Raw genomic sequence first — 27,385 nt, forward strand, 5'->3', positions numbered from 1 at the left:
CTTGTAGACTGTGAGCCCACTGTTGGGTAGGGACTGTCTCTGGATGTTGCCAATTTGGACTTCCCAAGCGCTTAGTCCAGTGCTCTGCACATAGTAAGCGCTCAATAAATACGATTGAAGATGATTTATTACTCTATTTATTTATTTATTTTACTTGCCCATATCTATTCTATTTATTTTATTTTGTTAGTACGTTTGGTTTTGTTGTCTGTCTCCCCCTTTTAGACTGTGAGCCCACTGTTGGGTAGGGACTGTCTCTCGATGTTGCCAAGTTGTACTTCCCAAGCGCTTAGTCCAGTGCTCTGCACACAGTAAGCGCTCAATCAATACGACTGATTGATTGATTGATTGATATTATTATAGATACAGGTGAGCGCTTACTATGTGCAGAGCACTGTACTAAGCGCTTGGGAAGTACAAATTGGCAACATCTAGAGACAGTCCCTACCCAATACTCTATATGTTGCCAATTTGTACTTCCCAAGCGCTTAGTACAGTGCTCTGCACATAGTAAGCGCTCAATAAATACGATTGATGATGATGATGATGTACATATGTTTGTACATATTTATTACTCTATTTATTTATTTATTCATTTTACTTGTCCATATCTATTCTATTTATTTTATTTTGTTACTACGTTTGGTTTTGTTCTCTGTCTCCCCCTTTTAGACTGTGAGCCAGCCCACTGTTGGGTAGGGACTGTCTCTAGATGTTGCCAATTTGTACTTCCCAAGCGCTTAGTACAGTGCTCTGCACACAGTAAGCGCTCAATAAATATGACTGATTGATTGATTGATATTATTATATACAGGTGAGCGCTTACTATGTGCGGAGCACTGTACTAAGCGCTTGGGAAGTACAAATTGGCAACATCTAGAGACAGTCCCTACCCAATACTCTATATGTTGCCAATTTGTACTTTCCCAAGCGCTTAGTCCAGTGCTCTGCACACAGTAAGCGCTCAACCAATACGATCGAACGAATTATTATTATTATAGATACAGGCGGCCGCCTGTCACTCCTAGACCGCCCTGAAGGCGGTGGCGTCGCGACGTCATCCACGCGCGCCGGCGCCGTGACGTCACACCCGCGCGCCGCCTCCCGGCGACGTGACGCTGCCCATACGGCGCCGTCCGCGTCGCGACGTCATCCCTCCGCGCCACGCCTCCGCGTCCCGACGTCATCCCCGCGCGCCGCCGGGAAGAGGAGGAGGAGGAGGAGGAGGGAGCCGGTGCCGGTCCAGGCATCATGGCGGCGTCGCTGTGGAAAGGGCTGGTGGGGATCGGCCTGTTCGCCCTGGCCCACGCCGCCTTCTCCGCCGCTCAGCGTAAGGAATAATGGTCGTAATGACGCCATTGGATCTGCGCTTTACTCTGGGCCGAGCGCTGGGGGGCGGGGTGCAAGGTGATGGGGTTGTCCCACAGGTTCACCCCCATTTTACAGATGAGGGGACTGAGGCTCAGAGAAGAATCATAATGATAATGACCGTATTTGTTAAGCGCTTAATCTGTGCGCTGGTGGGGGGGGGGGGGTACAAGGTGATGGGGTTGTCCCACAGGTTCATCCCCATTTTACAGATGAGGGGACTGAGGCTCAGAGAAGAATAATAATGATAATGACGGTATTTGTTAAGCGCTTAATCTGTGCGCTGCGGGGGGGGATACAAGGTGATGGGGTTGTCCCACAGGTTCATCCCCATTTTACAGATGAGGGGACTGAGGCTCAGAGAAGAATAATAATGATAATGACGGTATTTGTTAAGCGCTTAGTCAGTGCGCTGGGGGGGGGGGATACAAGGTGATGGGGTTGTCCCACAGGTTCATCCCCATTTTACAGATGAGGGGACTGAGGCTCAGAGAAGAATAATAATGATAATGACGGTATTTGTTAAGCGCTTAATCAGTGCGCTGGGGTGGGGGGGGGTATACAAGGTGATGGGGTTGTCCCACAGGTTCATCCCCATTTTACAGATGAGGGGACTGAGGCTCAGAGAAGAATAATAATGATAATGACGGTATTTGTTAAGCGCTTAATCTGTGCGCTGGGGGGGGGGGGGATACAAGGTGATGGGGTTGTCCCACAGGTTCATCCCCATTTTACAGATGAGGGGACTGAGGCTCAGAGAAGAATAATAATGATAATGACGGTATTTGTTAAGCGCTTAATCTGTGCGCTGGGGGGGGGGGGGATACAAGGTGATGGGGTTGTCCCACAGGTTCATCCCCATTTTACAGATGAGGGGACTGAGGCTCAGAGAAGAATAATAATGATAATGACCGTATTTGTTAAGCGCTTAATCTGTGCGCCGGGGGGGGGGGGGGTACAAGGTGATGGGGTTGTCCCACAGGTTCATCCCCATTTTACAGATGAGGGGACTGAGGCTCAGAGAAGAATAATAATGATAATGACGGTATTTGTTAAGCGCTTAGTCTGTGCGCTGGGGGGGGGGGTATACAAGGTGATGGGGTTGTCCCACAGGTTCATCCCATTTTACAGATGAGGGGACTGAGGCTCAGAGAAGAATAATAATGATAATGACGGTATTTGTTAAGCGCTTAATCTGTGCGCCGGGGGGGGGGGGGAATACAAGGTGATCGGGCTGTCCCTCAAGTTCATCCCCATTTTACAGATGAGGGGACTGAGGCTCAGAGAAGAATCATAATGATAATGACGGTATTTGTTAAGCGCTTAATCAGTGCGCTGGGGGGGGGGGTATACAAGGTGATGGGGTTGTCCCACAGGTTCATCCCCATTTTACAGATGAGGGGACTGAGGCTCAGAGAAGAATAATAATGATAATGACGGTATTTGTTAAGCGCTTAATCAGTGCGCTGGGGTGGGGGGGGTATACAAGGTGATGGGGTTGTCCCACAGGTTCATCCCCATTTTACAGATGAGGGGACTGAGGCTCAGAGAAGAATAATAATGATAATGACGGTATTTGTTAAGCGCTTAATCTGTGCGCTGGGGGGGGGGGGGATACAAGGTGATGGGGTTGTCCCACAGGTTCATCCCCATTTTACAGATGAGGGGACTGAGGCTCAGAGAAGAATAATAATGATAATGACGGTATTTGTTAAGCGCTTAATCTGTGCGCTGGGGGGGGGGGGGGGATACAAGGTGATGGGGTTGTCCCACAGGTTCATCCCCATTTTACAGATGAGGGGACTGAGGCTCAGAGAAGAATAATAATGATAATGACGGTATTTGTTAAGCGCTTAATCAGTGCGCTGGGGGGGGGGGGGGATACAAGGTGATGGGGTTGTCCCACAGGTTCATCCCCATTTTACAGATGAGGGGACTGAGGCTCAGAGAAGAATAATAATGATAATGACCGTATTTGTTAAGCGCTTAATCTGTGCGCTGGGGGGGGATACAAGGTGATGGGGTTGTCCCACAGGTTCACCCCCATTTTACAGATGAGGGGACTGAGGCTCAGAGAAGAATAATAATGACGGTATTTGTTAAACGCTTAATCTGTGCACTGGTGGGGGGGATACAAGGTGATGGGGTTGTCCCATAGGTTCATCCCCATTTTACAGATGAGGGGACTGAGGCTCAGAGAAGAATAATAATGATAATGACGGTATTTGTTAAGCGCTTAATCTGTGCGCTGCGGGGGGGATACAAGGTGATGGGGTTGTCCCACAGGTTCATCCCCATTTTACAGATGAGGGGACTGAGGCTCAGAGAAGAATAATAATGATAATGACGGTATTTGTTAAGCGCTTAATCAGTGCGCTGGGGGGGGGTATACAAGGTGATGGGGTTGTCCCACAGGTTCATCCCCATTTTACAGATGAGGGGACTGAGGCTCAGAGAAGAATAATAATGATAATGACGGTATTTGTTAAGCGCTTAATCAGTGCGCTGGGGGGGGGGGATACAAGGTGATGGGGTTGTCCCACAGGTTCATCCCCATTTTACAGATGAGGGGACTGAGGCTCAGAGAAGAATAATAATGATAATGACCGTATTTGTTAAGCGCTTAATCTGTGCGCTGGGGGGGGATACAAGGTGATGGGGTTGTCCCACAGGTTCACCCCCATTTTACAGATGAGGGGACTGAGGCTCAGAGAATAATAATGATGATGACAGTATTTGTTAAGCGCTTACTTCGTGTCAAGCACTGTTCTAAGCGCTGGGTGGGGGGGATACAAGGTGATGGGGTTGTCCCGCAGGTTCATCCCCATTTTACAGATGAGGGGACTGAGGCTCAGAGAATAATAATAATAATAATAATAATAATGATGGTATTTGTTAAGTGCTTACTCTGTGCTAAGCACTGGCGGGGGTGATACAAGGTGATGGGGTTGTCCCACAGGTTCATCCCCGTTTTACAGATGAGGGGACGGAGGCTCAGAGAATAATAATAATAATAATGATGGTATTTGTTAAGCGCTTACTCTGTGCTAAGCGCTGGCGGGGGTGATACAAGGTGATGGGGTTGTCCCACAGGTTCACCCCCATTTTACAGATGAGGGAACTGCGGCTCAGAGAATAATAATAATAATAATGGTATTTGCTAAGCGCTTACTCGGTGCCAAGCACTGTTCTAAGCACCAGGGGGTTACGAGGTGATCGGACTGTCCCACAGGTTCATCCCCATTTTACAGATGAGGGAACTGAGGCTCAGAGAATAATAATAATAATAATAACGGTATTTGTTAAGCGCTTACTCTGTGCACTGGGTGGGGGGATACAAGGTGATCGGGCTGTCCCTCAAGTTCATCCCCATTTTACAGATGAGGGAACTGAGGCTCAGAGAATAATAATGATGATGACAGTCTTTGTTAAGCGCTTACTTCGTGTCAAGCGCTGTTCTAAGCGCTGGGTGGGGGGGATACAAGGTGATGGGGTTGTCCCGCAGGTTCATCCCCATTTTACAGATGAGGGGACTGAGGCTCAGAGAATAATAATAATGGTATTTGTTAAGCGCTTACTCTGTGCCAAGCACTGTTCTGTGCACTGAGGGGGGCGATACAAGGTGATTGGGCTGTCCCACAGGTTCACCCCCATTTTACAGATGAGGGAACTGAGGCTCAGAGAATAATAATGATAATAATAATGATAATGATAATAGTAATGATAATAATGACGGTGTTTGTTAAGCGCTTACTCTGTGCCAAGCACTGTTCTAAGTGCTGGGGGGATACAAGGTGATGGGGTTGTCCCACAGGTTCATGCCCATTTTACAGATGAGGGAACTGAGGCTCAGAGATAATGATAATAATAACGGTATTTGTTAAGCGCTTACTCTGTGTGCTGGGCGGGGGGGGGGGGGGGGGGGCGGATACAAGGTGATGGGGTTGTCCCACAGGTTTCATCCCCATTTTACAGATGAGGGGACTGAGGCTTAGAGAATAATAATGATGATGACAGTATTTGTTAAGCGCTTACTTCGTGTCAAGCGCTGTTCTAAGCACCGGGTGGGGGGATACAAGGTGATGGGGTTGTCCCACCGGTTCATCCCCATTTTACAAATGAGGGGACTGAGGCTCAGAGAATAATAATAATAATAATAATAATAATGATGGTATTTGTTAAGTGCTTACTCTGTGCTAAGCACTGGCGGGGGTGATACAAGGTGATGGGGTTGTCCCACAGGTTCATCCCCGTTTTACAGATGAGGGGACGGAGGCTCAGAGAATAATAATAATAATAATGATGGTATTTGTTAAGCGTTTACTCTGTGCTAAGTGCTGGCGGGGGTGATACAAGGTGATGGGGTTGTCCCACAGGTTCACCCCCATTTTACAGATGAGGGAACTGCGGCTCAGAGAATAATAATAATAATAATAATAATGGTATTTGTTAAGCGCTTACTCGGTGCCAAGCACTGTTCTAAGCACCAGGGGGTTACGAGGTGATCGGACTGTCCCACAGGTTCATCCCCATTTTACAGATGAGGGAACTGAGGCTCAGAGAATAATAATAATAATGATGACGGTATTTGTTGAGTGCTTACTCTGTGCGCTGGGGGGGCGGGGGGATACAAGGTGATGGGGTTGTCCCACAGGTTCATCCCTATTTTACAGATGAGGGAACTGAGGCTTAGAGAATAATAATAATGATGACGGTATTTGTTAAGGGCTTACTCTGTGCCAAACGCTGTTCTACGCACTGCAGGGGGGGATACAAGGTGATGGGGTTGTCCCACAGGTTCATCCCCATTTTACAGATGAGGGGACTGAGGCTCAGAGAAGAATAATAATGATAATGACGGTATTTGTTAAGCGCTTAATCTGTGCGTTGAGGGGGGGGATACAAGGTGATGGGGTTGTCCCACAGGTTCATCCCCATTTTACAGATGAGGGGACTGAGGCTCAGAGAATAATAATAACAGTATTTGTTAAGCGCTTACTCTGTGCCAAGCGCTGTTCTAAGCGCTGCGGGGGGATACAAGGTGATGGGGTTGTCGCACGGGTTCATCCCCATTTTACTGATGAGGGAACTGAGGCTCAGAGAATAATAATAATGATGATGGTATTCGTTAAGCGCTTACTCTGTGCCAAGCGCTGTTCTAAGCAGCGGGAGGTTACAAGGTGATGGGGTTGTCCCACATGTTCACCCCCATTTTACAGATGAGGGAACTGAGGCTCAGAGAATAATAATAATAATAATAATAATAACGGTATTTGTTAAGCGCTTACTCTGTGCGCTGGGGCGGGGGGATACAGGGTGATCAGGTTGTCCCACAGGTTCATCCCCGTTTTACAGATGAGGGGACTGAGGCTCGGAGAATAATAATGATGATGACAGTATTTGTTAAGCGCTTACTTTGTGCTAAGCGCTGTTCTAAGCGCTGGGTGGGGGGATACAAGGTGATGGGGTTGTCCCACAGGTTCATCCCCATTTTACGGATGAGGGGACTGAGGCTCAGAGAATAATAATAATGATGATGATGATAGTATTTGTTAAGCGCTTACTCTGTGCCAGGCACTGTTCTACGCGCTGTGGAGGGGATACAAGGTGATGGGGTTGTCCCACGGGTTCATCCCCATTTTACAGTTGAGGGAACTGAGGCTCAGAGAATAATAATGATGAGGACAGTATTTGTTAGGCTCTTACTTCGTGTCAAGCGCTGTTCTAAGCGCTGGGTGGGGGGATACAAGGTGATGGGGTTGTCCCACGGGTTCACCCCCATTTTACAGATGAGGGGACTGAGGCTCAGAGAATAATAATAATGGTATTTGATAAGCGCTTACTCTGTGCCAAGCACTGTTCTATGCACTGAGAGGGGCTATACAAGGTGATCGGGTTGTCCCACAGGCTTCATCCCCATTTTACAGATGAGGGAACTGAGGCTCAGAGAATAATAATATGATAGTAATGATGGTATTTGTTAAGTGCTTACTCGGTGCCAAGCACTGTTCTAAGCGCTGGGGGGGATACAAGGTGATGAGGTTGTACCACAGGTTCATCCCCATTTTACAGATGAGGGAACTGAGGCTCAGAGAATAATAATAATGGTATTTGATAAGCACTTACTCTGTGCCAAGCGCTGTTCTACGCGCTGCGGGGCGGGGGGGTACAAGGTGATCGGGTTGTCCCACAAGGTTCATCCCCATTTTGCAGATGTGGGAACTGAGGCTCAGAGAATAATAATAATAATGATGGTATTTGTTAAGCGCTTACTCTGTGCTAAGCGCTGGGGGAGGGCCGATACAAGGTGATGGGGTTGTCCCACAGGTTGATCCCCATTTTACAGATGAGGGGACTGAGGCTCAGAGAATAATAATGGTAGTAGTGACGGTATTTGTTAACCACTTACTCTGTGCCAAGCGCTGTTCTAAGCACCAGGGGGTTACAAGGTGATCGGATTGTCCCACAGGTTCATCCCCATTTTACAGATGAGGGAACTGAGGCTCAGAGAATAATAATAATAGTAATAATAATGATGGTATTTGTTAAGCGCTTGTGCTTACTCTGTGCCAAGCGCTGTTCTAAGCGCGGGGGACGGATACAAGGTGATCAGGTTGTCCCACAAGGTTCATCCCCATTTGACAGATGAGGGAACTGAGGCTCAGAGAATAATAATAATAATAATGGTATTTGTTAAGCGCTTACTCTGTGCTAAGCGCTGGGGGGGGCGATACAGGGAGATCGGGCTGTCCCACAGGTTCATCCCCATTTTACAGATGAGGGAACTGAGGCTCAGAGAATAATAATAATAATGATGGTATTTGTTAAGCGCTTACTCTGTGCTAAGCGCTGAGGGGGCGATACAAGGTGATGGGGTTGTCCCACAGGATCATCCCCATTTTACAGATGAGGGAACTGAGGCTCAGAGAATAATAATAATGGTATTTGATAAGCACTTACTCTGTGCCAAGCACTGTTCTAAGCGCTATTGGGGGGGGGGGGGGGGGATACAAGGTGATCGGGTTGTACCACAGGTTCCTCCCCAGTGCTTCAGCACTTAGAACAGTGCTTTGCACATAGTAAGCGCTTAATAAATGCCATTATTATTATTATTACAGATGAGGGAACTGAGGCTCAGAGAATAATAATAATAATGATGATGGTATTTGTTAAGCACTTACTCTGTGCCAAGCACTGTTCTAAGCACTGAGGGGGGGAATACAAGGTGATGGGGTTGTCCCACAGGTTCATCCCCATTTTACAGATGAGGGAACTGAGTTTTAGAGAATAATAATAATGATGGTATTTGTTAAGCACTTACTCTGTGTCAAGCACTATTCTGAGCACAGGGTGGGTGGGGGGATGCAAGGTGATCGGGTTGTCCCACAGGTTCACCCCCATTTTACAGATGAGGGAACTGAGGCTCAGAGAATAATAATGATAGTAGTGACGGTATTTAAGCACTTACTCTGTGCCAAGCACTGTTCTAAGCGCTGGGGGTGATACAAGGTGATGGGGTTGTCCCACAGGTTCATCCCCATTTTACAGATGAGGGGATAGATACAGTTGATTGATTGATTGATTGACTGAGGCTCAGAGAATAATAATAATAATGACGGTATTTGTTAAGCACTTACTGTGTGCCAAGCGCTGTTCTAAGCGCTGGAAGGGATACAAGGTGATCAGGTTGTCCCACAGGTTCACCCCCATTTTACAGATGAGGGAACCGAGGCTCAGAGAATAATAATAATAATAATATTGATGATATTTGTTAAGTGCTTACTCTGTGCCAAGCACTGGGGGGGATACAAGTTGATCGGGTTGTCCCACAGGTTCATCCCCATTTTACAGGTGAGGGTACTGAGGCTCAGAGAATAATGATAATGATAATGACGGTATTTGTTAAGCGCTTACTCTGTGCCAAGCACTGTTCTAAGCACCGGGGGGATACAAGGTGATGGGGTTGTCCCACAGACTTCATCACCGTTTTACAGATGAGGGAACTGAGGCTCAGAGAATAATAATAATAATAATAATGGTATTTGTTAAGCACTTACTCTGTGCCAGGTGCTGTTCTAAGCGCTGCGGGGGGCGATACAAGGTGATGGGGTTGTCCCACAGGTTTATCCCCATTTTACAGATGAGGGAACTGAGGCTCAGAGAATAATAATAATGATGATGGTATTTGTTAAGCGCTTACTCTGTGCCAAGCACTGGGTGGGGGGAATACAAGGTGATCAGGATGTCCCACGTGGGGCTCACAGTCTTCATCCCCATTTGACAGATGAGGGAACTGAGGCCCAGAGAAGTGAGGTGACTTGCCCAAGGTCACACAACAGACATGTGGTGGAGCCAGGATTAGAACCCATGACCTCTGACTCCCAAGCCCAGGTTCTTGCCACTGAGCCACGCTGCTTCTCTAATACTGCCTTCTATTCATTCATTCAGTCATATTTATTGAGCGCTTGCTGTGTACTAAGCGCTTGGGAAGTACAAGTTGGCTTCTACTACTAATAATAATGGTGGTGTTTGTTAAGCGCTTACTCTGTGCAAAGCACTGTTTAAGCGTGAGGGGATCCAAGGTGATCAGGTTGTCCCACGTGGGGCTCACAGGCTTCATCCCCATTTTGCAGAGGAGGGAACTGAGGCCCAGAGAAGTGAAGTGACTTCCCCAAGGTCACACAGCAGACATGTGACAGAGCCGGGATTTAAACCCATGACCTCTGACTCCCAAGCCTGGCCTCTTGCCACGCTGTTTCTCTAATACTCCCTTCTATTACTACTAATAATAATGATGGCATTTGTTAAGCGCCTACTCCGTGCTAAGCACTGTTCTAAGCGCTGGGGGAGTTACAAGGTGATCAGGTTGTTCCACGTCGGGCTCACAGTCTTCATCTCCATTTTACAGATGAGGCAACTGAGGCTCAGGGAATAATAATAATATTGATGGTATTTGTTAAGCGCTTACTCTGTGCCACGCACTGTTCTAAGCGCTGGGGGGGGGGATACAAGGTGATCAGGTTGTAATAATAATAATAATAATAATGGCATTTATTAAGCGCTTACTATGTGCAAAGCACTGTTCTAAGCGCTGGGGAGTTTACAAGGTAATCAGGTTGTCCCATGGGGGGCTCACAGTCTTAATCCCCATTTTACAGATGTGGGAACTGAGGCCCAGAGAAGTGAAGTGACTTGCCCAGAGTCACCCAGCTGACAATTGGCAGAGCCGGGATTTGAACCCATGGCCTCTGACTCCAAAGCCCGGGCTCTTTCCAGTGAGCCACGCTGTGGGGCCCACAGTCTTAATCTCCATTTGACAGTTGAGGGAACTGAGACACAGAGAAGTGAAGTGACTTGCCCAAGGTCACACAGCAGGCATGTGGCGGGGCCGGGATTAGAACCCACGACCTCTGACTCCCAAGCCCGGGCTCTTGCCACTGAGCCACGCTGCCGCTACTGCTGATAATTGATATCGAAAGTAGGGGGCAAAATAAGTTAATCGGTGTAAATCGGCTGCAGGGTTCGAGAACCCAAGGTGGTGACACTGGTAATAATAATAATAATAATGATGGCATTTATTAAGCGCTTATTATGTGCCAAGCACTGTTCTAAGCGCTGGGGGGGTTACAAGGTGATCAGGTTGTCCCAAATAGGGCTCACAGTTTTAATCCCACTTTACAGATGAGGGAACTGAGGCCCAGAGAAGTGAAGTGACTTGCCCGGAGTCACACAGCTGACAAGTGGCGGAGCCGGGGTTTGAACCCAGGACCTCTGACTCCAAAGCCCGGGCTCTTCCCACCGAGCCACGCTGCTGCTATTACTGATAATTGATATCGAAAGTAGGGGGCAAATTAAGTTAATCGGTGTAAATCGGCTGCAGGGTTCGAGAACCCAAGGTGGTGACGCTGGTAATAATAATAATAATAATGATGGCATTTATTAAGCGCTTATTATGTGGCAAGCACTGTTCTAAGCGCTGGGGAGGTTACAAGGTGATCAGGTGGTGCCACGGGGCAGGCTTACAGTTTTAATCCCATTTTACAGATGAGGTAACTGAGGTCCAGAGAAGTGAAGTGACTTGCCCGGAGTCACACAACTGACAAGTGGCAGAGCCGGGGTTTGAACCCAGGACCTCTGACTCCAAAGCCCGGGCTCTTGCCACCGAGCCACGCTGCTGCTACTACTGATAATTGATATCGAAAGTAGGGGGCAAAATAAGTTAATTGGTGTAAATCGGCTGCAGGGTTCGAGAACCCAAGGTGGTGACACTGGTACTACTACTAATAATAATAATGATGGCATTTATTAAGTGCTTATTATGTGCCAAGCACTGTTCTAAGCACTGGGGAGGTTACAAGGTGATCAGGTGGTCCCATGGGGCGGGCTCACAGTTTTAATCCCATTTTACAGATGAGGTAACTGAGGTCCAGAGAAGTGAAGTGACTTGCCCGGAGTCACACAACTGACAAGTGGCAGAGCCCGGGTTTGAACCCAGGACCTCTGACTCCAAAGCCCGGGCTCTTGCCACCGAGCCACGCTGCTGCTACTACTGATAATTGATACCGAAAGTAGGGGGCAAAATAAGTTAATCGGTGTAAATCGGCTGCAGGGTTCGAGAACCCAAGGTGGTGACGCTGGTACTACTACTAATAATAATAATGATGGCATTTATTAAGCGCTTATTATGTGAAAAGCACTGTTCTAAGTGCTGGGGAGGCTACAAGGTGATCAGGTTGTCCCATGGGGGGCTCACAGTTTTAATCCCATTTTACAGATGAGGGAACTGAGGCCCAGAGAAGTGAAGTGACTTGTCCGGAGTCACACAGCTGACAAGTGGCAGAGCCGGGATTTGAACCCAGGACCTCCGACTCCAAAGCCTGGGCTTTTCCCACTGATCACGCTGGTAGGAAAAATGACTCTAAGTTCAGATAGAGCAGTAGAGGTAGGAAGGCTGCCTGCTCACCCGTTCACCTCCTGAGAGGTACGAGTGGCGAACAGCCCCGATCCCAGCCGCTTCTTCCCTTTCCTGTGGTTTCCCGTCATCATCAATCGTATTTATTGAGTGCTTACTATGTGCAGAGCACTGTACTAAGCGCTTGGGAAGTACAAATTGGCAACATATAGAGACAGTCCCTACCCAACAGTGGGCCCACAGTCTCGGAGCTGCGCAGAGGATTCCCGTGCGCGCGAAACTTTTGGCACCCTGTTATCAGGAGATGTCACCAGGAGACGTCGCCCACCCAGGGCATAGCCGCTTTGATCAGTGAAGCAGCGTGGCTCAATGGAAAGAGCCCGGGCTTTGGAGTCAGAGGTCTTGGGTTCGAATCCCGGCCCCGCCACACGCCTGCTGTGTGACCTTGGGCAAGTCACTTCACTTCTCTGAGCCTCAGTTACCTCATCTGTAAAATGGGGATTGACTGTGAGCCCCCACGCGGGACAACCTGATCACATTGTATCCCCCCCCCAACGCTTAGAACGGTGCTTTGCACATCGTAAGCGCTTAACAAATGCCATCATTATTATTATTATTATTATCAGCGTCAGCCCTCCTCGATGACAGAAGCTTTCCCGAGGCCGGCGCCTATTCCTCACACATCCTGTTGTTGAGCGTTGTGCACCATGGAGTCGGTTATGCTAACGCTATAGGGAAAATGCAGTCAAAGCCACTTCTGCTGGCGTATGCTGCTAGGGTGGACAACAATCCCCCCTGTGATACTTCGGAGGCCCTTTGGCCACAGGGAGGATCACACAACATTGTGCAGACAATGCACAACAAACTACACATTCCCAACAATCCCCCTTTTTCCAACGGAACGCCGCATCCAGGCGGCGCTTGCATGTCCACGATATCAGGCTTGGACAGGGGTTCGGTCGGGGGCTGCGGACAAAGCTCGGCGGAAGCAGGCCTTCAGAAGCCGGAAAACACACACAGCACACAGATAAGGAACCGGACAAGATCCCACGGGACCGAGGCCCATCCGGTAGCAGTTCGACATAGCCGTAAAGCTGGAAAAGTGGGCGATCCGCAATCCCGAGAGTCAGCAGGAACCGACGGGGGAGCACAATCAGGAGGCGAAGCGTCAAAAAAGGCTGGCTTCACCTGGGAGAGGTGGATCCCCGAGGGGCGCTCAGCAACACGAACTGCAGAAAAGGAAGACAAGAGAACCTTGGTAGGGTCCCTCCCAGGATGGCTTAAGGGCAGGGCGGCCGGCCATGCGCTTAATAACCCAAACCCAATCTCCAGCGATGAACGGATGCAGATGATCGGTGAGAGGGACGCGCTGACGGAGGATTCCAGCAGCCTGCATCTTAATGAGAGTCTCCTGAAGAGACAAAACATAGGCCCGCAGGGCGTCATCGCCCACTTGTAGAGTCAGAGGAGGTCGGGGATCCGAGAGGCTTCCCCAATACGGGGGATAACCGTACAGCATCTCATAAGGTGATGCATTTAAAGGAGCCTGGGGAAAGCAACGCGGACGATAAAGGGCGAGGGGTAGGACCTCCGGCCATTTGAGATGAGTGGTTTCCGTACAGAGTTTCCCCGAAAGGGTTTTCAACTCACGATGGGCATGTTGCACCTTTCCTGAACTCTGGGGATGGTACGGTGCATGTAAAGAGCGTTCATTTCCGAGTGACTGGTGAGTTGCAGATAGGACTGACTCAGAAAATGTGATCCCTGATCAGAATCAATAACAGTAGGTGGCCCGAACCGAGGAATGACTTCCCGTAAGAGACATTTCGCCACCGTAAGAGCGGTTGCCTGAGAGGAAGGGAAAGCCTCAATCCACCCAGTCAGGGGATGGACAATAACCAGCAAATATCGGAAACGACCAGCCCTTGGATGTGTCACAAAATCAACCCGTATATCCTCAAAGGGGGAATAGACCCAAAGGTGTCTCCCCAAGGGAACCCGACGACCAGGATGTACATTAAAGCTCTGGCAAGTAGCGCAACTGGCTGTAACACGTTTGGCAACGGGATGGATACCTGGGGCAAACCAGACTCGGAGGACGGTGGCTGCCAAGGCATCGGCCCCAAAGTGGCTCTCCTGGTGAAGACTCAGGCAAACTGGTCGCAGCGCAGCGGCGGGCAGTATAGGGTGTCCATCGGGGACCCAAATGAGTCCGTCTCGTTACAGCAAGGCCAATTATCTCTTTCCTTATCGGTAATCAGGGAGGGCATCAGACTGCCAGGCATAGACATAGGGCCCAGGGCCATAACAGGAGCTACACGAACAGTGGGGGCATGCTGGGCTGCCCAACGAGAGGCCTCGCCGGCTCGGCGATTGCCCAAACTCGGGGAATCACTCCCACGGGTGTGAGCACGCACATGCACGACGGCCACCTCGACTGGGAGCAAGAGGGCCCTTAGTAAACACTCTGTAAAATCCCCATTAGCAAACTGACAGCCTGAAGTGACCCCCCTGATGACACTAAAAGCAACATCCCACAGATACAGGTGTGCCCATAGGCAGGACTTTAGCGGCGTTAGTGGATTTCACGTTCTGAACGTGGCACGCGATCTCCCTCAGTTTGGGCAGAGGTTTTGCCGCCCATCTGGGAGTATACTTATTAAAATAGTCAGCAAATCCTCCCTGTGTCACAAAGGCCCTAGCATCTCTTTCGTTCTCCAGGTTTAATTGTACCAACGTCTCGGCTCCCTCGCTAAGCCGAGTGAAAAATGTATCAGAAGTTTCCCCTTCCTCTTGGAGCAATCCATGAAAGGAGTCCCAATGAGGCGGTTTACGGCCCAATTCTTTGATGGCAGCCAAGAGGGTCTGCCGCACCTGGTTAAGGGGAGTCCAATCTGCCTCTGCATTTAAATTCCAATTAAGTTCAGTTGCCGGCCACGCCACACGAGGAGGACCATCGTTTTCCAACTTTATAGTCAGGGCCCTGAGATGGGAGCGCTCATTCATTCATTCAATCGTATTTATTGAGTGATTACTGTGTGCAGAGCACTGTACGAAGCACTTGGGAAGTATAAGTGGGCAACATATAGAGACGCCCGTGCGCGCGAAACTTTGACAGCCTGTTTCCAGACATCGCCCACACAGGATGGGGTCATCTCAGACAGGGCGAAGCTGCTTTGATCAGCGTCACCCCTCCTCGATGACAGAATCTTCCACGAGGCCAGGGCCTGTTCTTCACACATCCTGTTGTTGAGCCTTGCACACAAGGGAGTCGGTTTATGCTAAGCCTACAGGGAAAATGCAGTCAGTGCCGCTTCTGCTGGAGTATGCGTCTAGGGTGGACAACAGTCATGATGATGGTGATTGTTAAGCGCTTACTACGTGCCAAGCACTGTTCTAAGCACTGGAGGAGATACAAGCTAGTCAGGTTGTCCCGCGTGGGGCTCACGGTCTTCATCCCCATTTTCCAGATGAGGTAACAGGCACAGAGAAGTGATGCGGCCTGCCCAAGGTCACACAGCAGACTGTGAGCTCGCTGTTGGGTAGGGACCGTCTCTATCTGTTGCCAGTTTATATTTCCTAAGTGCTTAGTTCAGCGCTCTGCACAAAGTAAGCACTTAGTAAATACAATGGAATGAATGAAAGTAGCGAAGTCGGGATTAGAACCCACGACCTCTGACTCCCAAGCCCGGCCTGTTGCCACTAAGCCATACCGCTTCGCCTAATAATTGTGACTCTTGTTAAGCGCATCCCAGGTGCCAGGCATTGTGCTAAACACCGGGGTGGATACAAGCAAATCAGGTTGGACCCAGTCCCTGGCGCATGTGGGGCTCAGAGTCTCCACCCCCCTTGTACAGATGAGGTCACTGAGGCCCAGAGAAGTGAAGTGACTTACCCAAGGCCACACAGCAGACATCGGAGTCCAGGGGGAACCCACCAAGTGGGTCAGCGGAACGAGGAAGGCTGGGAAGGTTCAGGCGGTGACCTGAGGCGGAGCGGAAAATCGTCAAGGAGATTTGGGCTTCCCGAGGACTGAGGAGGTCGTGGAGCTGGCACTTGTTCTTCTGTGTGATCTTGGGCGAGTCACTTAGCTTCCCTGTGCCTCAGTTACCTCATCTGTAAAACGGGGATTAAGACTGTGAGCCCCACGCGGGACAGGGACTGTGTCCAACTGGATTTGCTTGTAATAATAATAATGATGGTATTTGTTCTAAGCCCCGGGGTGGATACAAGGTCATCAGGTTGTCCCACGTGGGGCTCACAGTCTTAATCCTCATTTGACAGATGAAGTGACTGAGGCCCAGAGAAGGGAAGTGACTTGGCCAGAGTCACTCAGCTGACAGCTGGCGGAGCCGGGATTAGAACCCACGGTCTCTGACTCCCAGGCCTGGGCTCTTACATCATCATCATCATCAATCGTATTTATTGAGCGCTTACTATGTGCAGAGCACTGTACCAAGCGCTTGGGAAGTACAAATTGGCAACATATAGAGACAGTCCCTACCCAACAGTGGGCTCACAGTCTAAAAGGGGGAGACAGAGAACAAAACCAAACATACTAACAAAATAAAATAAATAAGCCCTGCTGCTGGGGTATCCACCCCCGCACTTAGCAAAGTGCCTGGCACATAGCGCTTAACAAATACCATCGTCATTTATTATTATTATTACTGCAACCCCTGAAAGGGGGGTTGGCAGTGGAGAGAGGAAGAACAGGTAAATGAATGAAACGAGTGAAATTTAGAATAATTTCTAACCTTCCCGTCTTAGTTCATTTATTACTCTATTTATTTATTTATTTTACTTGTACATTTCTATCCTATTTATTTAATTTTGTTGGTATGTTTGGTTCTGTTCTCTGTCTCCCCCTTTTAGACTGTGAGCCCACTGTTGGGTAGGGACTGTCTCTATGTGTTGCCAATTTGTACTTCCCAAGCGCTTAGTACAGTGCTCTGCACATAGTAAGCGCTCAATAAATATGATTGATTGATTGATTGATAGTTCCATTCCGACTTTGTAGAATTTCAACCCCAAGACTGCTGGCTTATGTAGCTGTTAGTTATGTACATCTAAGCTATTTGTATTTTGATCCTGGCTAGGGAAGTCTGACTACAGGTGCTCCTTGATTTAAACTGCACAACACTTGTGATGCTTTTGACATTGGCAGTGATGTCACATGCTCAGACTCGAAGCATGCAGAGTTATTATGCAATATCTCCATCTGGGTGGGCCAGGAGTCATTTGAATAATCACTTTTTGGCATTATGAAAAAGCATACCATTTGGCTCCTCCTCGTGTATTTTTTTTTTCAACAACTACTGTCATCGGGGCACTTTAGTGGTGCTTGAGAACGTACAATAAAGTATTTAAAAAATAGAAGACCCTGTTTTAGACTGTATCCAGTCTAGACTGTATCCTGTTTTAGACCTTGTATCCACCCCGGGGCTTAGAACAGTGCTTGGCACATAGTAAGTGCTTAACAAATACCATCATTATTATTATTACAAGCAAATCAAGACCCTTCTAGACTGTGAGCCCGCTGTTGGGTAGGGACTGTCTCTATATGTTGCCGACTTGTACTTCCCAAGCGCTGAGTACAGTGCTCTGCACACAGTAAGCGCTCAATAAATACGATTGATTGATTTTAGTAGATGATCAAGGAACTTACAGTTTAATGGGGGAAGGCAGCTACTTACTATTGGTAGACATGCAATAGGAGAAAGATGAAAAGAATAGATTTAACTAATGGAAACCAAAAATAGACAAGTTATGAGTGAATACATGAATGAAGTAGAACCACATTAGTACTAGGTGTAGCTGATGGTATAACTTGACCAGGGAGGAGGGGGTTAATTGGATCGTGAGCACGCTCCCCAATTAATAACAATCAGGTTGGAAACTCTTTTGACTTAAGGTGACACTATTTTCAGCAGTCGTATTGTGTATGAAAAGCGCTTGAATTTCTGAAAGGATCTCATCTGCATCTTCTAGTGTCTAATTGTAGGGGGCTCTAACCATGGAAGCGGAATCTTCGTCACGTGAATATGTTACCTGAATGTTCTTTCTTATTTTCGTTCCAGTAACACTTTATTTGTTCCAGTAACACTTTAGCCCTTTTAAGATAATTTAGCAGTTAAGTCTAAGGAGACCTCCTAAACTACTTGAAAGCTTGGCTTCAGAACCGTAAAAGAAAATTGGTTTTGGCCACAAACTATAGAAATTAGGTAGCAATTCCTAATGCATATTAGACATCAAGCTCAGAGCTGGAAGACAGCAATCACATATATAATGCTGTTAAGCTGATGGTACAGCATTCTGGAATATGACTCCTCCCTTCCTCCTGTAAAGGCATAGTTTAATTTACCCAGTTCCTATGACAAAGCTTATACATTTTAAGTGCAACATAAAAATTAACTGCAAAAAATGATCCAAGTACATTCTCATTCAAAAACTGTAGAATGTAAACTCAATCCCAAGGGTCCAAAAGCCATTAGTCCAGGACGCCTTTAAGTAGTAGGGTGAGTGTAAGTCATATATTTTAAATTTGCTTTAATGTTCTTGCAGTTCTGTTTGAGTAATAAGGTAAGTAAGGTAACAACATTCAGGTTGGAAACTCTTTTGACTTAAGGTGACACTATTTATCAGAGACTTAAGGCTCTCATTGCCTACTTTATGATTTGGGGGACCTTGTCCTATCCGAAAAATGCAGTTGATGCTTGAAAATTATCATGCCGAGTTTTCAAAAGTGTGACTGACATTTTCTGTCAAACGTTCTCAATTTGCACTGCAGTAAATACTCTGTTTCCTTTTGAGTAGGCATGTGTCCAGTTTTCTTGGGGAATAGGAAGGAAATTTATTCTAGATACTCCAGCTCATTATTGCCCTGTCCTAGTTTTCATTCCCTTTTTAAAAGGGAACAGAGCATGTTTTAATTTTGAAGGCAAAAGAGAAGGGCCATAAAAGGAAAGAAATGTAGAGATCGTTTTTAGAAGCCTGAAATATGAATGGTGTCTACATCTTCCCACCCCCCAGGTTAATATTGATCCACTTGATGTAAGAGAAGAAAGTTTTCAATTAAATTATTTTGATTTTGCTTCATAGATCGTTCTTATATGCGATTAACAGAAAAAGAAGATGAAACACTGCCAGTAGACGTAAGTGGTATTTTTTAAATTGTTTAAAATAATTGGAAACATTTTTCGTGTTTAGACATGGTTTAGCATTTTGTGAAATCATTTTTCGCTCAATTGCTTGTTGGGACAAGATTGGTAATTTTCATGTTTTATTGAACACGCCAGTTTCCTGCAGAAGGGATTTTCCTATTTGATCCCTAGAACTACCTTAAAACACTACTGTCCACATTTTTACTGAGTTTCTGCCTTGTACGAAGATTTGGTCGTTCCAATATCCTATTTGCCTCTGCTTTATGAAAGGCATGCCGAATTCATTCTTGTGGATAAAAGGCCTCTATCAGTTAATAGTATATACAGAGTATCAGCTGTGTCCCAGCACTTGAAAAAGTATAATAGAGTTAGTAGACATGACACCTGCCCATAAGGTGTTTACTGGGGCAGACAAGATCATTTTTCAGGAGAGAGACGGGAAAGTGGTTGTGTTTGAGGTAATACTTGGGTAAGAGGGTATGTTAAATACGTGTGTGATTGCCATGGGTGGTTGTGCAGCCGTGCGTTCATATGGGCCGTACTTTGAAAATGTGGTAATACAAATAACTTATTTGTAATTTTTAACAAATTCACCATGTCTAAAAATAGAACAGAAGGAAATCAAATTGGTGAATAGAAGAATTTTAGTATTTAAGCACTCATGTGCCAAACATTATACTGAGCGCTGGGTTAGATACAAGATAATCAGACCAGACATAGCCCTTGTCCCACAAGGGGCTCACAGTCTGAGGGTCAGAGGAAATCCTTCCCTTCCCCACAGCACCTGTATATATGTATATATGTTTGTACATATTTATTACTCTATTTATTTTACTTGTACATATCTATTCTATTTATTTTATTTTGTTAGTATGTTTGGTTTTGTTCTCTGTCTCCCCCTTTTAGACTGTGAGCCCACTGTTGGGTAGGGACTGTCTCTAGATGTTGCCAATTTGTACTTCCCAAGCGCTTCGTACAGTGCTCTGCACACAGTAAGCACTCAATAAATACGATTGATTGATTAGCAAATACCATCATTATTATTTATCTTGCCCAAAGCTTAGGGAAGAGGCTTCCCTAAACTTTATATGTATATATGTTTGTACATATTTATTACTCTATTTATTTATCTTGTACATATCTATTCTATTTATTTTATTTGTTAGTACGTTTGGTTTCGTTCTCTGTCTCCCCCTTTTAGACTGCGAGCCCACTGTTGGGTAGGGACCGTCTCTCTATGTTGCCAGCTTGTACTTCCCAAGCGCTTAGTACAGTGCTCTGCACACAGTAAGCGCTCAATAAATACGATTGATTGATTTCCACTAGACCACACCACTTCTCCCTTTTTATTATTTTGCAGATAGTGGCTGGGGCTTCTTTGGAGACAAGGGTTAGAGGGAGACTAAAAGGCAAGAAAGGGAAAATGAGAGAGAGAGAGAGAGAGTCCACTCTGTCAAACACAGGCTCACTCAGTCAGTCAGTGGAATGGATTGAGCGCTTACTGTGTGCATAGCATTGTACTAAGCACTTGGGAGAGTACAATACAACAGAATTAGCAGACATTCCCTTGCACAGCAAATGCAGCAGAGTTGTCGAGGCCAGCTGCATTATGTTTGTACATATTTATTACTCTATTTATTTTACTTGTACATATCTATTCTATTTATTTTATTTTGTTAGTATGTTTGGTTTTGTTCTCCATCTCCCCCTTTTAGACTGTGAGTCCACTGTTGGGTAGGGACTGTCTCCAGATGTTGCCAACTTGGACTTCCCAAGCGCTTAGTACAGTGCTCTGCACACAGTAAGCGCTCAATAAATGCGATTGATCAATAAATACTTCTCCTTAGTTGGAGAAGTAGCCGCTGCTGCTGTGCTCTGGATTTTCACCTTGAAGGAGCTGGGGTTCAGAGTGGCCCTCCGATCCTTCAGCCAGGAACCGAGCTCAAAAAATGGGGGATTGGCGTCTCGACTGTAGCCAAATTCTTCTGCTCCCCGCAGTGGTCAACTATTATGTGGGCCACAATCAATCAATCATATTTATTGAGTGCTTACTGTGTGCAGAGCACTGTACTAAGCACTGTGGAGAGTACAGTGCAACACGGTAGTGTTGTCATCCAGTGCTACTTTGAGGAGCGCAACCTACTCTCTAGAATTTCTGGGCTACAGAATAAGAAGGGAAAGATCAATCAATCAATCAGTCAATCGTATTTACTGAGCGCTTACTGTGTGCAGAGCACTGTACTAAGCGCTTGGGAAGTCCAAGTTGGCAACATATAGAAACAGTCCCTACCCAACAGTGGGCTCACAGTCTAAAAGGGGGAGACGGAGAACAAAACCAAACATACTAACAAAATAAATAGAATAGATATGTACAAGTAAAATAAATAAAGATGCTCAGGATGGTTTCAAATTTTCCTCTGTGCTGACTCTTATTTTTGTAAGTACATCTGATCTAGAATTGGTAAAACTCTAGTTTATGAGTAAATGAGAGTCTGGGCACTTTCTACTAAAAAATATTTTAATGGCATAGTTGTTCATTGTGTACCGTTCCCTCCAGCAAAGTTTTAAACTCTAATTCTTTTTCATGTGATTGTCAAGGAAAAGCCTTATTAAAAAAAAAAAAACCAAGCCTGAACCTTGATCTAGAAGCTGATCAAATGTAAGCTTTGTTCAACCCTAAGGAAAGCGATTGCCGAGTTGAATTCCCCCACCGTCCCATAATTCAGATCCTCTCACTGCTCAGTTGGGGGGTTATTTGTTGGCGAGAGATCACGGGACCAGCCCACATTTAAATTTTTAAATCTTTAAGCTAGTTCTCCCATAATTCTTCCGATTATTCTCACCCACAGGGCAAGTTACACTTTAACCGAAGCCATCATTTCTTTTCAGTGACTTTCACAGTTCACAGCACTGTTTTATAACTGTTAATCAGGAGGAAATGCGGTAGACACAGTGAAACCAGGACGCTAACCTTTTCGAATAAGAAATCTAACCTTTTCGAATAAGAAATCCCGTTATTCTTTCTAAGAGGGATTATGGGAACAATCAATCAATCAATCGTATTTATTGAGCGCTTACTGTGTGCAGAGCTCTGTACTAAGTGCTTGGGAAGTACAAGTTGGCAACATATATATATGTATTTATATTGTATGTACATATATATATACAACAATATACAACAATTGTAGGCAGAAAGAAGTGGGAGAAGATATCTTGTTGTTGTTGTTTTTGTTAGAAACTGTATGTTTGATCATCTCTCTTCTTGGTATTTGTAGATAGTTCTTCAAACCCTGTTGGCCTTTGCAGTTACCTGTTATGGTATAGTACATATCGCTGGCGAGTTTAAAGACATGGATGCCACTTCAGAACTAAAAAATAAGTATGTCTTTTTTAAGTCTTTTTGTAGTTATTGTAAAATTACCTGTTTTTCCTTATGATCCTAAAGCCTGCTTTAACAGAGCATCTGCGAACTAGATAAGAGGAGTAGTAATAACAATAGTCTTCATTGAGTGCCCGCTGAATGCACTGTACTAAGCGCTTGGGAAGTACTGAACAAAGGAGGGTCATGTTCTGCCCACAAGGAGCTTTCACTCTGGGAAGATAGACATGAAAATATATACAGATAGCATAGTCAATATAATTGAGTGAACAGTTGAATATATGTATTCATAGGGTGGCTGATGGGTTTATACAATTTAAGATGCTGAGAATTAATCTGGGGAAACATTGGAGAAAGTGGGATTTGAGGAGTGGTTTGAATATAGGGGCAGTTGTGAGTAATCGGAGAGCAGAAGAAAGGAAAGGGGTCAGAGGCTAAAATGGAAAAGGAGTGACATTGGGTAACAGATTTGCTTCCCAGAGCCAAAAAGTAATTCTCCGTGAACAGGGAGAATTGAAATAAGTTGGGAAGCAGATGTGTACACTGGTTATTCTTTAGAGCAGTGGGATTTAGGAAGGAAATTGACTGAAATCCAGTAAAGGCTCAGTGAAGAATTTTAGCCAAGGTAAAATCAGTCTGAGACCAGACCTAGACAAAGCTATCGTAGGAAGTGAGTAGGTAGATTTAGATTTACAGCAAGTCTCTCTAATAGCCACTTGTCCCACTAGTTTTACTACTGGGGGCCTCCTGGAAGGAGAGTGCTCTGCATTTCCAAAAAATTGGGTGCTAGAAAGTTCCTGGACAAAGCAAATTTGGATGGAGAAATTTGGTTCACGGTGCATGTATAGATCCGGTATGTGCTGAATACCATTCTTCTTCTTGTTTCGTGGATTTATCTGTAGCGAAAAATGTTTTTGCCATTTCTGAATCCAGATTTTTCCAAATCTTAGCTCTGGATGAAATGACATTATTCTTGATAGCGGATCATGGCAGACTTCATAGACAGCTTTAAAAAATGCTTCTTTCCAAGCATGACTGTAAAAGCTCACCTAAAATATGTTCATTTCTTTCCAAAATCTATTTTAAGGACATTTGACACATTAAGGAACCATCCATCTTTTTATGTCTTTAATCACCGTGGTAGAGTATTGTTCCAGTCTTCAGATACAGTGAGTTCTTCAAACCAAGATGCTTTGTCATCCAACGCATCACTAAAGTTACGAAAACTTGAACCTCTGCGCCGTTAAGGTTTTTACTGATTGTAACAGTAGAACAGGACGCGAAGCTGGAAATTGGGAAGTTTGGGGTATAAAACACTTTTTTTAATTTCTGGAGCAGTATTTATATTGATCTCCCAGACTTTATAAAATAGGTATAACTAAGGACCTTCTTTGTACACTGTTAATAAATGAATTGTGAATTAGGAATGCAGTGTAAATTATTGCTACAATTATGCTGTGAAACATTTCTTTAATCTGTCAAACATTAAACACTGTTTCAGGTAATTTTCAGTTAAAACACAATTCTTATCTTTTGAAAAGACAATTTTAGTGGAAAAAAGTTTCTTTGAGGACAGAGGAATGGCTTTTGACATATTTATTTCTTTGGTTTGCTTGCACTACAATATCTGGAATTTTTGTGGGAATACTGTTTGGACTGCAACTTGCAGCCAAAAGTGAGAAAAAACTGTGGGACTTCATGTTCTTAACCTCAAATATCCCCACTGGAGTGTTTCTTTTGGAGACAAAAAGTGATTCCACTTATTCTGAGGTTGTGCCACCCTCCCCTGACAGTGGTAAAATTTAAGCTCCTACCACGTTTTTGATGTCTTTACACTCCCCCATTAACAGAAGATAACCGTTACGTTTCCCCAACATTTGTTTGGGTACGAACATTTGTTTGTATTGCAGTTGGTTTATGTTGCCGAGCACTTCATAGCAGAGATGAGTTTCTTTTAGGATAAATAATTTAACATGCTCAATTTTTAATAAAGTATTAATATTGCTATTTCATTTGTCTACAAAACTTGTACTAATTGGTGAAATTGTTTTTCAGTAGTAAGAGAACACTGATCAAAGGTTGCCGATTCAGTTCAGTTGCCTTTGCTACAGGACTGTTAACTTTTGGGGGAGGAAAATTGGTTAGGAATTGCTGATTTTCAGCTTATTCAAAAGACTTGTGTGAAAAGACCGTATTAACCCCGTGAGGTTAGTAAGTCGAGAAGCAAGTTCCTTTTATGGGATCCTTTGTTTGAAAATCGAATAAAAGGGAGCAACTGGGCCTAAATAGGACAGAAAATTTAAATCAAGCTCCCCTTCTCTAGCCACTCTATTTTAAAAATAGAAGTTAAGATAATGAAACTCTGTCCTCCAGTCCATAGCAGATATATACCAAATTTCCGTCTTTCTCGCACACTTTGAAATGGAACATGAATTGAGATGACCTTTGACCGCATTTGTTTCTACCGTTATAAATTTAACATTACTTTGGAGAACGCCTGCCCGTAACTGTGAATTTTAGAAAGTTTTCCACTACCCTCTTTTCTCCATAACAAAATGTAATAATTGTTTCATTTTATAGGTCCAAATGAAATTAATATTAGATTAAGATGAAGATGAATTATCCTTTGAATGGAGACTTGCTCTTATTCTTACTCTTTCACTTAAAAAAAAAAAAAAATCCCAAAAAGCCAACATCCCAAAAGCAAACCAGTCCTGCGCATCATGTATGTATCCTGCCTAGGAATCCGAAGCCCCCAGAGTGTGAGATGATGTTTTATTTAATTATAAATTTTATGCTAGAGTACAGTCTGTTTTTACGAAATGGCCTCATTTGTGATGGAATCAAAGATGGGTACCTGCTATGAGCCAAGACAACAGTTCTGAAATTAGCTTAAATCTTAAATGTGGTTTGAGATTATTGATGGTGAATTACATTGGAGCGTTTCCCGGCTGCTGTTGTCTGTGAATGTCCTTTTCCTCAGCAGGAAATGTATTGCTTCTGGCCTTCCTCTTTTCCCTTCCTTCTCCTCTCTTTATATTCAAAGATTCCAGTTTTTATTTTCCAGGATATTTTAAATCTATCTGGTGAGAAACGATTCTCACTTTGGAGACTGTCATTGTTGTGAAATACTCGGTCGATCCAAGTCAGTGGCGTCGTACCATTCCGGTCTAAACAAATGTCAAGTGCTGAACAGTTTCCCGGGTTTGTTTGTTTTTTTCTCGCGCTCTCTCCTTACCAAGCACTTAAATAATGCACTACCCTGTTATGGCTTAGCCATCCTCTGTGACATTCATTGTTGCAAACATGCCTTCTCAGGCAACGAGAGCCTGCACCTCCCTGAGTGACAAGAGGGCTTCATTGGCAAAGGACTGGACTTGCAGTTACCTATTATGTGTCTAATTTTTGGCTAGCAAGCTGCTTCGAGCCAGTTAAACTTCGGAATCGCTATTTTCTCCTTGCTTGAAGTCTCTCAATCTTCCCGAGTCTGTAATTTAGTCCTGAAGCTGGGTGAATCATGACACTTGTGCCAAAATGGAACAGCTAATGCATCTGGTGACATGACTGCCGACCCCTTTCTACCATGATCCATCTATCTAGCATGGGAGACAGTGACACTTTAACAATTAAGAGGAATGTTGCAGAACGCTTAAGCTAGAAATGCCTGCAGTTGTTTGCAGAAACCATCTTTCTTACAGGGCCATTTGGCAGCGGGTATCGGCTTTCTGTGGTCCTTTGGATCAGTGCTACTCTCCTTTTAGGTAGATGCCCGGGGAGCCAGCTCACTGGTTCAGTAATTCTGCACCAGAGGTCCACTCCATGCAAAAATACAAATGCAGCTAGTGTTAATCTTGGGATGAATATGTTACGTGACCCGCTGGAGGGGCACGGTTTTGGTTTCTCAAACTCTTCGATTGACGGTTTGGGAGATTTCAGACAGAACCTTTCCAGCTGTATTTTATCTAATTCATTATGTACTGGGTAGCCTTCCACGTGAGCATTGACCACTGTGTCATCAAGCTGTACAAATGTTTGGGTTGGTGGTTTTTTTTTTTTTTTCCTTTTGTTAAATGATCTTGCCATGTCCAATAAAGAACAGATATCCTTTCTCTGCTCCCTGAAGTGTGGCTGCTTCTTGTTCTCTGTTCGTTTATCCATAGTGACAAGGCTTTTCTTACTGTAGTTATTTATTTTCCAGAGATTTGTATGAGATAGCACTATATGACATAGCAGTTATTAACAGGATTCACCAAATGTTGGCAACTCGCCAATGAAATACCATTCAGACCTTTTCACTACTTTAGCGGGCCGTCTTTGGTTTACGTTCCGATGTGTTTTAATTTAATCTCATCTCTAAACCTCTCTGTTTTCTGCTGTTTGCCAATTACACATGAGATTCCCCACTAGCCTACTTTGATTTTTGGTGGCTAGACGGGCATATCAGTTTAAACCAGGAAATTAATAATTTTACATTCACAGTCTTCTTGTACTGTGATTACTTGGGGGTATTTATCCAGTTTTCACATTTACTCAAAAACTAAAAAATATTTTTAAAAAGCATCA

The 27,385-nt window shown here is 45.2% G+C and overlaps 1 protein-coding gene across 1 annotated transcript; it reads left to right on the forward strand.

Moving 5' to 3' along the window:
* The first annotated feature begins 1,195 nt into the window (after positions 1-1,195).
* MMGT1 (membrane magnesium transporter 1) lies at positions 1,196-26,944 on the forward strand. The gene is made up of 4 exons (XM_038747958.1): positions 1,196-1,330; positions 19,382-19,434; positions 22,719-22,822; positions 23,910-26,944. The coding sequence occupies exons 1-4, from the start codon at positions 1,252-1,254 to the stop codon at positions 24,067-24,069; spliced, it is 396 nt and encodes a 131-aa protein (XP_038603886.1). The 5' UTR covers positions 1,196-1,251; the 3' UTR covers positions 24,070-26,944.
* Positions 26,945-27,385: the final 441 nt, after the last annotated feature.

The sequence above is a fragment of the Tachyglossus aculeatus genome, chromosome 6, assembly GCF_015852505.1.
Source record: "Tachyglossus aculeatus isolate mTacAcu1 chromosome 6, mTacAcu1.pri, whole genome shotgun sequence".
Taxonomy (NCBI): domain Eukaryota; kingdom Metazoa; phylum Chordata; class Mammalia; order Monotremata; family Tachyglossidae; genus Tachyglossus; species Tachyglossus aculeatus.

Coding starts and splice junctions, on each gene's coding strand:
- MMGT1 (XM_038747958.1), top strand. CDS start 1,252: ATGGCGGCGTCGCTGTGGAAAGGGCTGGTGGGGATCGGCCTGTTCGCC. Junction 1,331..19,381: donor CGCCTTCTCCGCCGCTCAGC/GTAAGGAATAAT, acceptor TTTGCTTCATAG/ATCGTTCTTATATGCGATTA. Junction 19,435..22,718: donor ATGAAACACTGCCAGTAGAC/GTAAGTGGTATT, acceptor TGGTATTTGTAG/ATAGTTCTTCAAACCCTGTT.